Source organism: Pleurodeles waltl, chromosome 8 (genome assembly GCF_031143425.1).
Source record: "Pleurodeles waltl isolate 20211129_DDA chromosome 8, aPleWal1.hap1.20221129, whole genome shotgun sequence".
Lineage (NCBI taxonomy): Eukaryota > Metazoa > Chordata > Amphibia > Caudata > Salamandridae > Pleurodeles > Pleurodeles waltl.
The window spans coordinates 1,504,967,182-1,504,981,240 of record NC_090447.1 but is presented as its reverse complement, the minus strand read 5'-3'; the positions used below and the strand labels follow the sequence as shown (position 1 = coordinate 1,504,981,240).

Below are 14,059 nucleotides of genomic sequence, written 5' to 3'. Positions count from 1 at the left end.
ATGTGCCATGCCATTCCATGCCGAAACCCAAACAAATTTTCCAGTGGTGGAAAAGCCACTGGTTTAGAGCCACTTTCAATGTGGAAATGTGCCTGTGTTTTTTCTCTTTATGTGGGAAACATAATCCCAGGTTTAGAAAGTGTTAGCACTATACACCCACAAAGTATGATGGTATGCTGAGGCACTCTTTAACACACAATTCACACGTGCACCAGGGTTATCTGACAGTAACAATGGGTACCTCTGCAGTGTTAAATTTGTTGGGAAGGATTGTGAATTCCCACAAAACTTATACTTTGTGGATGTTTTCCATCTTCCCACGGGCCACATTCTGCCCATCTTTTGGTGACACCCCCCCTAATCCCACCCCAAGCCCAGCCTGTTAACCTGAATTTAGAACTATGAAAATCCCACGGTATTGTAACTTGTGCACTCACTAATACAGAAATAAGGATTTGTGGATTGCTATGTGTGGTGCTTCTTAGTTGCTCTAAGGTGCACAAAAAGATTTGCCAGTTGGATCAGATTAGGTACTGAATACGGGTAGCTTAATTACTGTTCTCCAACAACTGCCTAAAACCACTGCTTTGCAATCCCAGGTTTAACAAATCTCGCTTTTAAAAAGTAAGAATGTCTTTAGCTTTTCTGATGTTGTTTGTTGGTTGTTCGTGTCTGTAAAAAAACACCGTATAAAATGCGTCTGCTTCAGAATTTCCATTGATGCTGTTAAAAGGCAAACAGTCTCTGATGTCACTTCCGTTGGTGTCTTTAGGAGTCAAGAGACATTTGATGTCACTTCCTACACCCCTATGATTAGAATGAAAAGGCAACACAGGGATACATACAATGACAGAAATCTTGATGAAAAATAGGGATTTTCCCCATTTTAATTACATATGAGATTCCCTTGTGTATTTGTGAAAGGATTACCACCAAAGGACAATGCCTCGTGTCAAACTATTTGTCAAACTATTTGGAGATCCGAATTACTACTCTGTGCTCAGTAAATACAAGTATCATGTGTTACCTTAGTTCAAGAATATACATTTATAAAATGTCATACGTCTTTCTTGAAACCAGTACAAACTTATGAATGGAGCAAGGCAACAGGCTAATTTTAAGGTAATATCACTGCGTTCATGACCTTAACAGTAAAAGACAGAGGATCAGCAACTCAATGATGAAAATTAAATTAATTAGCAAAACAGAGGGAACCCTGAGTTACTGTCTGTATTCAGAGGGCCTTATGTAAATTGCACCTCAGCCCAGGAGCATCCTTCTACATGCCTCATGGCCTGTTGTTATGCATAGTTAATGCAATTTGAAACTATATTGGTAGGAAAAAAGGTAGACCCTGTGACTCTATTTTGGATTATCATCCTCCAAGGATAAAGGACCGACCCAGAGTCAGACGTTCAGCCCAAGCCAGACTCGAACTTTGTTCGGCTTGCCCATCTATGCTGACAGTTAATGTTACCTATCCAGTCATTATGAAACTTATGGTCCTCAAAAGATAATTTTCATTTGTCATCACAGACTCTGTAGAAAATATGTATGAATAATCTGCTGAGATGCGTTTCCCAGTCTCTCCCAATCATCAAAGTACTTCACACCGCGTTGCCTTCCTTATTTACAATCAGCTTTAGTACCAATACCACCAAGAAGTGTGGAGCAAACCAACCAGCCCCAGTATAGTGAGTTTTAATGTCCTTGAAGTTCAACTGGTTTATGGCCATCTGGTCTCTCATGGAGACAAGACAAGATCCAAAGAACACAGATATGAAGGCCCAGTTGTGGTACCCCTTCCAAGATGATCTGCATGTCACCAGCATCATTGTGTAAGTTGAACCTGAAGGATTCCATCATGTGGGACAGGGACTTTAGATAAGCATTGAGTACAAGGGGGCCAGTAATGGAGGAACACAGGATGTATTAAGGGAGAGGACAAGCGAAAGAGAAGAAAGTGCTGTGGAGGGAATCTGGAGATTGGCAGCAAATAACTTTTTTAGTCTAAGGACCTGTCTTGACCGCCAGTTAGTGGAGGAGGCGAGTTGGCCTGACGAACAGTGCCAAAGGCCACTGAAGGGCATGCAGACCGAGAGCAGCCACTCCATTCAAGGGGTGGGCATAATTTAAACTTCACCCATAACGACGTGTAAGGTTCATAAACTAAAGCTGCTAATTCCTGCATTGTTTGTAAAACTTTGCTCATAATGAAAATGTTTGCAAACGCGGTTTTGCAGAAGAATGTTGCCACAAGCTCTATTTGCAAAAGAATGTGTGTTCCACTATGAGGCAAGGTGGATCCTGGAAGGGAGAGGTGACCCTAGACACATCCATTCTGCTGGACATGGTGTCTGTTCTGTGGGAGAGCCCTTCAAGTGGATGCAGGGGACAGCACCTTCCGAACCAGACACGAAATGGGTCACAAACATGCATTGAGTATACTAATGGTTGCTGCAGTGTATGTATCAATTGCCTTGTTATATTCTTAAGTTGGTTGGTGTTTACATAACATATTTTTATGATACGTATAATGTTTATAGTGCATATAATTTGTAGGGGTGGGCGGCGAGCTCAGCTCCGCTGGCCCAGCTAACGGAGTTTTTTGACACTCCGCCATCTGTTTGGAGTGCAAAGTTTGCCCAAAATCTCCGCTAGTATCGCCAGCGGAGCAGAGCTCACCGCGTTCACACTGCAGCCCAGTTATGGGCCACATAGCGCAAGTGCAGACAGTCTGCGCTTGCCCTATGTGGCCCATAACTGGGCTGCAGTGCGCACTCACCAAATGTCGGCGACGGAGCTGCTCGCCGGCAGCTCCGGATTCCGGGCGCAGGGGGCAGAGGGAGGCAGAGAGCCAGGCTGCGGCGCTGGCAATGAGGACCCCCTGGGAGAACCCAGGAAAGTCCTTGTTTTTTTCTTATGTGCAGTGTGCACACTGGTGCACAAGAGGCTGCCTACGGCCCTACCCAGAGTTGAGGCCTATTGTGCACCGGCCTGCCTAAGACTCTCGTGCACCAGCCTGCCCCGTGTACAGTGCTAACCAGTCCTGACCCTGTTTAGCGTTTCTGAGATCGGGCGCATTCAGAAAGGGTGCCACTCCACGGCACATGGAACTCCGCCTCCATGGGAATTCCACTGAGTTTTTATCAACTAAGCAGAATTCTGCAGAATGGAACTCTGTCAACACTGCCCGGGCCTAATAATTTGTATAAACTGTAACAATACTTACCAGTATTAAATATGCTGTAGTGGGTACATAAAAAGAGGCTCTTATTTGTTGCAGGGCTTGAAGTAAAGGGGTCTCAACAATCAATGTGCTTTCCTTCTTTACTGTGAGAAGTATCTGTGTCACCGCTTGGGACGCCTCTAGACAGACTGTGTAAGCTATATTCCTTTGGAGCAAAATTTGAAACTGTTTCTTTCAACAGGTGTATATCCACAAATTGCATGCAAAGATGCTCAACATGTTATATTCCTTAAAATCCTGCGTGCAAAATGTACCTTACATGACTTCCATTTTTGCAATTGGCCTCTGATTTTTCCTACCTTCTGTTGGCCGTCTGTACTCAAGTTACTTTGTCTAAAATCTAATGCCTATCTGCCATAAAGAGTTTTTCAACCATAACAATATGTATTAATAATTCCAGCTAGCAATTGTGTCTTACATAGCCCCCTCTAATAATCACATCTATGTCAACAATGTACCACAAAGGAGCTGGACTGAATGCATGGAATGAGCATACACAACTAACCCCAATAACTAATGGACTGACCACTAACTTTGGGCTGGGCTCCTGGGTAGCGTGCTACTTGCCGTAAAGTACTTCAACGCCTCGTCAGGGGTAGCAAGGCCTATACAAATACCATTTAAAATACTAAAAGTATCTGCCAAAACCATTTTCCACAGGCCTACTTTTTCAAGATTCCTTTAACCTAAGTCAAACTTTGCAGTCTTTGCAATATTTGAGAAAACCATACCAACTTCAAACACCCATACTCCATCCCCACCCATTCGGGTCTGGTGGTCATCCAGGACAGAAATGAGGGGACTTGGGTGTCACACACTAGAGTGGGGAGGCGCAAGGTATTTTTTAAACTGTGAAAAGCAGACTGGCGGATTGCACTCCCCTGAAGATTAGGACCTTTCTGCCCATGGACAGAATACTCCGCCCACCCCTCATGCAAGGCATTGATTGCTGGCTGATCTGTGTGTGAACAATATGTCAAATAACCAAAGCCCTGACCCACAAGAAACGCATAAACTGCTGTCAGGCTCGGTAGCTGAGTCTGTGCGCACTAATTTGTTTTAGAGATCTTTGCAGCGCTTGTGAACTTGCACTTTAAACATTTTTTGCAAATAAAAAGCGAGTCCCTGTTTACAGTTACGCCACTTCCTCTCCTCTAAGTTCACTTCCTTCCCACAGAGGCGGAGGTGCTTGTTTGCCTTAAAGGTACAGTATGCCCCTATGCTAGGTCTATTTAGGGCGGGCCTTGGTCTGCATGTTGTGGGGTCATGAGCTTTCCACCATGTTGAGAAACAGTTAATCCTAGTGTCAGTGCTGGGACCGTTCAGTGAGTAAAGTTTTCAAATGGTGCAAAATATGGAGCAAATCCCTTTTACATTACTGCTGATCCCTGCATCGTAAAACTACGCCTGGGCAGTTTCACACAGAAGTGCATTAAAACGTTAATTATGCAACATGTTTACCATTTGCCGTACAGAATATAGAGCAAATGAATTTTAGTTCCGATCTGATGAGAGGTTCTATGCTTGAAGTAAAATTGTGTCTTGCCCTGTCCTTCGTTAAGTAAATAGATAACAAAGTGAAGAGTCATTTTGCTGTATTTTTACAAAGAGGGACATTAAAGTATGGGTGCAGGGAATAGTCCATTGAGTAATGGCTGCTCTCATTGGTCCAGCTGCCCGATTCAAAATGGCAGCCGTGGCATAGGCATTCCCTCACAAAGCATCAGCACTAAAACGTTGCGCATTCCACGCAACATCGTACTATCACCGGGGATAAACAGTGCTAATGTGCGGTACATCTGCACAGATGGTCTGGCAACTCGTTCTATTCAGTTTATTCCATCTGAGGGGGGAATATTTTTCGATTCCACTCCCTTTAAATTGTATTTTTACCAATCACTGCCAAGGCACAGGGAAGGCACTCAGCAGGCAGTACAGCATAGGGCCCGATTAAAGACAGGTCCCACCTCCACCGCTGACTCGGTTTAAAGAGAGGGTCAGGAAGCCCGCACCCCCTACTTAGATGCACCCCACAGAGACAACACACACACAACTCCACACCAGTCCATCCCAGCTAGAACCAGTGACCTAAGCCTGTTTGCAATATCCTTATTACTCACCCAGCAAAGTAGGAAAAAATGGGATTTGCGTTGGTCCAAAACTTTAGATAACAGTGGGTGCCCTATTTTGTGTTCTTTTCATGGCTTAATATGTTTTTGTGTTTTTGTTTGTTTACTGTGCGTCATATTAATATTGATCTAAAGTAGTAATGTAGCTGTGATGTAACATGGGGGTGCATAGGGAAGCACTGAAAACAAACAAGGAGAAACTTAAGCGTCTGCAAACATTCTTAGGTCCAGCGTTGGCCAAAACCTGTTGATCTTACTAAAATTATATACATAATATACTTACTCATAGGGGCTTTCAGGCAGCCCTTTTCATCCATTGATCTGTTGTTTTGTCACTCATGTTTGTATTCCAAGCACTACAGCATAAAGCGTGGAACAATGGTCTGCCCACTTCAGCCACTGACCGTGAGTGACAGCATTTTGCCCTTTCACAAAGATCACATTTGCACACCAAGTAGATCCCTTCAGTGCCACGGATTTTTTTTCTGGTGAAGGCCTGCAGCTCCTCAAAAAAATATGTTTTTCCAAACACCATGACCGAATGAATTAAGCACCACAAGATATAAAGGCTGGCAGCCAATGTCAGACCTATTGGCTTTGGCAACGCTTGTTTGTTTTGTTCCCTGCTCTTGCTAGTGATCCCTGGGCAATCAGAAGTTGAAACCAGAATGCTCCCATGGATCGGTGAAGTCACAGCTCCATCAGAGCGCCTCTGCCCGGTATGCGTGGTGTTGAGTACGCATAAACCTGCAGTGAATGCATGTCGTTTGGGCGCCAAGAGAGGTAAAAAAACACGAAGCTATGCTTTCCACTGCTGATGGTTGACTTAGGAGAGTACTGACAAAGCACTACAGGGATACGATGACCTAAAACAGGAGCAACCAACCACTGTTATATATATGGTATTGTAAAGCGCCAATGTATCCGAAAGGCAGTGAAGAGCTATACAGACTCCATGGCAAAGACTGACATCCTGTCTCAGCTAGAGATGTGTTTTCAACTCTTTCCTAAAGTGTAGTAGGGTTGGGGCGGTTCTACTAGGTGTAGGAATATCATTCCACGTGCTAGGTGCATAGAAGAAGGCCTGTTGCCTCATTTATTTCTGGATTTGTACATCTCCCACAATAATCTATGCATTGTACAGATGATTAACATCAGTATACGACCCCAGGAGCCCTGTACAAACAGACATTGAAAGCATGGTGTTTTTCAACACAGGGGCCCACAAAGGGGCGTTGCACTCTGAAAATTCCACAACCAAAGCTTCATGTTGAAAATATACTAGTCCACAGTTTTGCTTAAGGCTGCTGATCTCGAGTGGCATAACCTCTGTTAGGAAACTAGGGTAGAGGGCACTGTGCTTAATAGCTCATTATGACTGGTGTGCAGTGTAGTTGCCATATGGATCACTGGGCCTTCTCTGATCACTCCCTTCATTTTTTGGTGTACATGCGCACAGCATCTTGCTGACTCTATAGCCAGGATGGCAGAGTAGCTGCCGACGTGTTTTAATCATTACATTTAAAATGGACCTGTCCATGTCCCACATGCCATCAAACATCACACATCCAGGCACTCCGGCTCATAACAAAATAACTACATTGGTAGGAACCCAAAAAGTTAGAATGCCACCCTTCATATTGGAGGTCAAGAACCTGATCTGAGGATTCCCTCAGGGATCGTCCCTCCACCCTTCCCTTTTTAATATCTACATGACACCTCTTGCCAACACCATTCAATCCCAAGGCATCATCTCCTACGCAGACGACACCCAACTGATCCTCTCGCTGACGAACAACACTAACACCACCAGAACCAACTTCACCAAGTGCACTACCATGGTAGCAGAAAGGATGAGAACCAACTACCTGAAACTTAACCCCGACAAGACCGAAGTACTGAGAAACAAGACCTACCCCTGGGACGCCATCTGGTGGCCAACCAAGGTAGGATCAACACCCACCAACCATTGCAGAAACCTGGGGATAACCCTGGACAACTTTCTCAGCAAGACAGAGAACAAGTCAATGCAGTGAGCACGGCCTAGTTCCACATCCTACGCATGTGCCGAGAGATCTTCAAATGGTTGCCGCAGAGCGCAAGACGAACCGTCACGCAAGCACTCATCACTAGCAGACTCAACTGCAGCAAAGCACTCTAAGCCTGGATCTTCAAGTAGAACAACTCAGAGAGTTCAGACCACTTAGAAGGCCGCCTCAAGACTCGTCCTCAGCCTCCCATGCCACATCCACAGTCCACCTCACCTCAGAGAACTCCACTGGCTCTCCATTCACAAACGCAGACAGTTCAAACTCCTTACACATGCAAAGCCTTGCACAACACCAGACCAGTGTCCTTGGACAGCCAAATACACTTCCACCAGTCAACCAGAAACCTGAGATCAACCTCACTCTCACCGGCACACACACCGTGCATTGGCAAAAGCACAGCAGGAGCGTGTGCGCTTTCCTACATCACACACAAACCTTAGAACAAACTCCCTCAGCACATCAGAGCCTCCTCACTTCTTGAATTCTACAAGAAACTGAAGACCTGGCTATTTGAATGACCATGCAGGGACTTCTCGCCTTGCTCCTCTTGTAGCGCCTGAACACCCCACGGCTGAATAGCATGCTCTACACAACATAAACACTTCAGTGAGCATCAGGCACTGAATGGAAATACTTCCCACATTGGTTTTTACCAAAAGACAACAGAATCCCAACCTCACACCCTACGCGGTGTAGCTTGCTATCCATGCAGGTAAGCGCTTCAGTGCCCCACATAAAGGTTAATAAACGCTATACAAATGCTATAATAAGCTAGAACTATCATAAGCAGGGCTTTATGAGATTGTGGCGATTTTCACATAATTACAGACTTGCCACATTATTCCTCATCTGCAGCATAATCTGCAGATTTTAACAAAAAAATTGTTTCGAGCTCAAACTGTTCAAAAGACAATAAAAATGTACTGCATGTGTTGCTGCGCAATGGAGTGCCTTTTTCAAAGTCACATTTTTGTTGCTATGTTGCTATACTTGGGTTTTATGATGGTACTAATGAGGTGCAACCAATACCCAAACAATGTTAACAAGTTTGAAAATGACAAAATAGTGAAGTAATACTATCACAAAATGTGCGCATAATTTTGGCTTTTCTTGCAGCATAATTTACTCATCCTGCTGCATAATTTGGCCCTCCCCTGCCGCATAGTTCCAGTAGCCCTGATCATAAGGGCCTTTCCTGGGAGGCTTTTAGGGGCCTCTGTCAGGGAGACGTGAGCTCTCTGGTTAGAAGACATGTGGGGGCCGCATGACAGGGCCCCCTGCCGAGCAGCCAGACCCCTGCAGCGGCTGCCTGACTTCTCCGGTCCATGTGGAATGCGTTAGCGGAGCAAAGCCACTGCACCTCCTCGCACATTCCACCCGGAATCCGCAGCAGGTCCCATCCGGGCTGCAGGCGGGGAAGGGGCGGCAGAGTTCACTTGAAATCCAGCTGCCTCGGAGTGGCTCCTCCCCGTCATCTGACAGTGATGTGTGCCCTCGGCTGCCTGCAAGACGCAGATGGATGAGCAGATACCCGCCTGGGCTGGCTCAGCCTTTCATCTTTCAGATGTTGAGCAGCTTGGTCAGTAAGTTTGTGGGGGGAGTTTGTGCAAAGGGAGACGACTGCGGGTTGGCAGGGGTACTAAGTGAAGAAAACACAATATCTGATAAAATAGTCAACATTTTTTAAGACTTTCAAGCCAGAGGGGGGAGAACGTGTACCTTTTCGTTAGTGTTTATGTACAAATTCCTTGTGAAATCCGACAGACGCCTTACCCGGCTAAAAGCATCTGTACCCAAGTATTGGCCGGAAAATACATAATGGGGTGTACCACCCCCACCACCTTCGAAGCCAAGCCCTCGATCACATTGCAAGTACATGGAGAACACGCCAGGTTCTTATTTACTGCCATACAATCATAAATCGAATAATCACAATGTATTCACACAAAGAAGAGCAGCGAAGTTGCAGGTCCCAATCCTGGACTCTCAGTTTTTATCTGCCTGGGCCCTGGGGGTGGACCGGTGACAGCTCGAGTCCCACTAGCAGCCCCGTTGGAGGCAAAACTAAAGCGCGCGCCGGAAGTGACGCGAATGGTGCCTTAAAGATGACACGTCTTCTCACTAACCACGTTTTAAACGCTGCTCCTTTGGAATCTGACTTTATTCTGGGCTTTCGCTGGTAATACGTTAGGGGGCTTGGTGTATTAAGTGCCACGACGCCTGTTTTGGGGAGCTCTGGCGCTGTACAAATTAGTTCATTCATTCTGAATATTCTAGTTACTGGTGCCCTCAGACTAACTCCCACCTACACATCTGTTGCATCAGAGAGATACAGGATGTGAGTAACTAACTTGTAAGGGGCGCCTTGGTCCAGTGACCTGCAGCAGCAGTAAAGCAAAAAATAAATAAAATAAACATTTTCTCATCCATTGGTATACAATAGAAATCCACCCTTTTAGGGCACTAAACTTCGAAGGAGCAATCATCATTTTTTGTGTCCCCTCCCAGGACACGCCTTTTACCCCAGGATACTACTGCGCTCTTTCCCAACAGACAGACGTGTCTTCTGATGACAAACAGCTCAGCAACATCCTTTCTCATCTAGGCCCAGGGGCTGCCACGCGGAATACTACGCACGGCATCTGTGTGTTGTGCAATGTATGAGGCCGGAAAGGTGGTGGGTTCTTGTTAAAAAAAAAATGGCAAAAATTGAAGACAGAGAAGTTGCTGCTAGGATGGGCAAAGACCTATGGTTATGGAGTTGTCATTGATGCTGCTATGACTGCTAGTAAGCGCAGTGGGGCGGGCCTGCAAGAACGAGACGCGTCAGGGATCTCCTAGGGCCGAGGGTTGGGAAGGACCCGGGTTGGGAAGGACCCGCCCCTCCGTTTCCGAACGACCGACCACACCCTAAGCATCAGCTGTGTTGTTCAGAGATGTGATTGGCTCAGGCTGAACAGCACCTCCTTTTTTACCCTAAAGCCCCCTAAAGGTCGATCCAGCCTCCCAGCAAACCGCTAACATAAATAACCACCATTGTGAAAGGCTTCAGCCTTTAGCAGTGCATGGAACTAAAGAAAAACAGATTTTAGAGAAGGTATGCCCTGCGCCTCCCTCCTTGCCCTACAGGTGCCACACCTCCGATTGTTGGCCAACCACCATGGACGTGCAATGCCCAAAGGCCCCTGGTACATTTTGCTGCAAAAACACAGTTAAATGTAACGTTTAAAACTAAAAAAACAAAGAAATTCACCAGTTAAAGTCAGGGCCGCTGGAATTATGCGATTCTGCAGTCGTGACGTTTTCCGCATAACTATAGATTTACCGCATCTGTCAAGTAATCGATTATCTGCCTAATCTGCAGATTTTAATTAAAAAATGTTCCCATCTTAAACGGTTCAAAAATCACTAAAAGCATGGCGACATATGACCCTGCGCAATGGAAGGCCCTTCGCAAAGTTTGACTGGTCATCTTTTAGTAGTTTATTGTGGCACTGGGGAGAGATATTTACAAAGCCAGTGTCACCATGTGTAAAAACGGCAGAATTAAGCAATCCTATTAAATAACGTGCTGCATCACGTCGCATAATCTACCTTTTCTTGCGCATAATTCAAGCAACCCTAAAGCATACTTTGGTCCTCTCTTGCCACATAATTCTAGTGGCCCAGGTTATAGTTAACTGACGTAACCATAACTCGTACCCCCGCTATGCCTGGCGTTGTCATCTATGGTGTCATTTCCGGTGTTATCATATTCAGTCATGTTATCAATGATGCCGGCCCTACAACATGTCATGAGTGATGTACTGTGTGAGGTCATGAGCAGCGCACGGTCAGTCGCAAGTGCAGCGTGGGCTTCCTGGTTCTACAAAAAGACAACTTGACCAACTGATCACATCTCCGCCCTCCAAGAACCATGTTGCTCAAACAGAGTTAAAACACAGAGGCTTTTATCATATCAATGTAGCTCTCTTCCTGGTGGGGGGTGGATCCTCGCAGCCACCGCACACCACCCAAAAGCCAGCAGTTGCAGTGAAGACAGGCAGGTTTCAGGTAAAGAGTCATATAGAATCATATATATAGTCACAAGAGACATATATAGTCATATATAAAGTCATAGCAAGAAGCGCAGAGATGGATGAATTAATGGATGAATAGGGAGAAGTGTGGGTGCGTGGGTGTTTTGAAGGGCGTGTAATAGAATGGATGGGTGGATGGATAGTTGGATGAGTTAGTGGAAGGATGGCTAAATGTGTGCCTGGGGGACGGATGGTTTGATGCATGGATGTATGGCTGAATGAACATGAAATCTCTGCCCTTTGACCTTAATAGCCCGGTGTTTCTCTTGGCTCGTGAAAGCGCACATACAGAGGTGAGTTTTAAGATTCTTCCCATCCGGGACTCGGACGGTTTAGCTGTGCGTCACGTGACCTATGTCACAACCAGTTCATCATTCAGCCTATAGAATTCACTACCAACGGGTACTGGTGACGCCAGCTGGCGGAGTGTCCGCTGTTATATAACTTTTACACCACTATGGGCTGTGCTATGTATGTCACCTGATACATGTTTTGCCAGATAATTCTAGTGTACACAGTAGGTGAAATCCCTCTGCACAGAAAACCCCGGGTAGCCAATTATTTCTGTGCACGCGTTCCCTCTTCTACTTTACATTTGATTTCAGAAGTATGTGTGTGAAGGGGTGAGGGAGGGGGTGCAAAAGCTCATACTCTGCAATGTCTCTTCTAGGCGCCTATAGTGTACGTTTTTTTTTTTTAAGCGCTGCACACAGCGTTTAAATCAGTCTAAATGCTGAGGCGCGAGAAGCGTGAATATGGGGGCACGCCCTCACGGCGAACTGAAACTTGGTCCAAAACGCATCACAATCACCGTGGTCACTGTATTTCTCCTTAGCGGAGTATGTAGGCGCTCTCCTGCTCGCCATATATACAATAATGATACATTTTTAATCAACTTCTCCGTGGTCACCTTGCCTCACTTCAGTAGATGTAAGAACACATTAACAACAGGACCTAGTGGAAACCATCTGTAGCTGGTCACCACTAATTTCCATTATGGAAGATATTCTGCCCAAGATCACACAATGCGGTAAAGAGGGGAAGCAGGGATTACAATTCTGGTCACTTCGAGGCAACTGTCAGGTTGCATAGTGCGCTGCACAAATGTCCTAACCCCCGCTCAGCGGCAATCCTGGTACTGAAAGAGGAATTTGGGACTCACCATCCTGCCCGGAGGTCTCCAGGTATTCCGCCAGGTCACAGCCGAAGGCGCCCGAGGTCCCCTTTTTCTTGAACTTCGGCTTCGTCCCCTTGTTCTTCATGAGTTAATCCAGAAAGCGGCGCCCCCAGGTCCCCCGAAAAAAGACAAGGCAGGGCCCCTCGAACCTTCAGGCGTCCTCCCGTGCTGCGCCTTCCTCCGGTGACATGGGCGTGGGATGCCAAGCAACGGCCGGGGCACAGGAACATGAAACCCCCGAGGGATGCCCGGCCGCTCTGGGGTGCGGGAAGAAGACGAGCAGCCGTGACTGGGGGGTAATTATGTGCTATTTATAAAGCGCTTAAACCCCCAGGTAATGGTATCTAAGCGCTTGCTTCTTCCAGTCGTGTGCAGTGAGCAAGAAAAAATGCTGTCACATCCTGGTGCGACAGGGCGGCTTCCAGTTGCTATAATTCTCAGAGACCATTGGGTGAGGTTGTGTCCGTCTTCAACACGGCTCCTGGAATTTAAAAAAATAACACACTCTTGGGGTGTGAGAAATAAAGTTGGCACAAGTTTTCAGTTTGAGATGCTGGTGTGTAAAAAAAAAGTAACATAGCAGAGAATTCGGCGCTATGTACCCGGCAGCCGGTTAAATAAAAGCTCCTTAAAGGAACATGCACCCCTATTGCAGCGCAGGAGCCGAGAAGCCGAGTGTCTCCAGAGGGGCTGTGAGGGGGTCTGTGAGGCTGCCTTGTGTCAGGGCCGGCAGCTGGAGGAGTTTCCTGCCCCCTGCGCTCTCCCTCATTCCTTCTCCAGTTAAAATCACTGCCCCACCAGCTCAGGAAACGCTGCGAGGAAGCTGGAGGTGAGGGCGGAGGGCCAGGAGACGCTCTTTGTCACTGGTGTGTGAGTGAGTGTCAGTGAGTGTGTGCCGAGGAGGAGGGAGGGAGCCCTGACATGCTGAAGATAACGGGACGGGGCGCGGGCTCCCTCGGCCTGGGAGGCACTCTGCGCTCCAGCCTCGGCCACTTCCTGTGTTGCACAGCTCCAGTTTTTCAAAAAAAAAGAAGAAAAAAAACGAGTGTGGGTGTGTGGGCAGCGCGCTTCCTGCTGCAGGGGGAAGTGGAGGACGAGCTGAGACTAAATGGTCTGAAAGCCTAGGTTTTGGCCTGCCATTTGACCGGTTCTGTATGGTCTCCACTAGATACGCCATAAACATATTTTTGGAGCACGCAATCACTCCTCTTTGCTTTTGTGACGGGTAACAACTGTTTTTCTTGCACAGCTACTCATTTTAGCAGCCTCGCAATCCTACAAGTGAGAGCTGACCAGCCAGGGATCAAACGTGTACATGGTGGTGGTGGGGGGTTGGTCTCAAATATAGATAGACTGAGTGGGTGCGTTAGTCC

General features: G+C 46.6%; 1 protein-coding gene across 1 annotated transcript in view; it reads right to left on the bottom strand.

Moving 5' to 3' along the window:
• The window catches only part of ARHGAP31 (Rho GTPase activating protein 31), a 411,862-nt gene extending 398,203 nt beyond the window's left edge, over positions 1-13,659 (bottom strand). The window contains exon 1 of the mRNA XM_069202778.1: positions 12,672-13,659. Within this exon, the coding sequence (XP_069058879.1) occupies positions 12,672-12,771 (100 nt within the window). The 5' untranslated portion in view covers positions 12,772-13,659. The remainder of the gene's footprint in view (positions 1-12,671) is intronic.
• Positions 13,660-14,059: the final 400 nt, after the last annotated feature.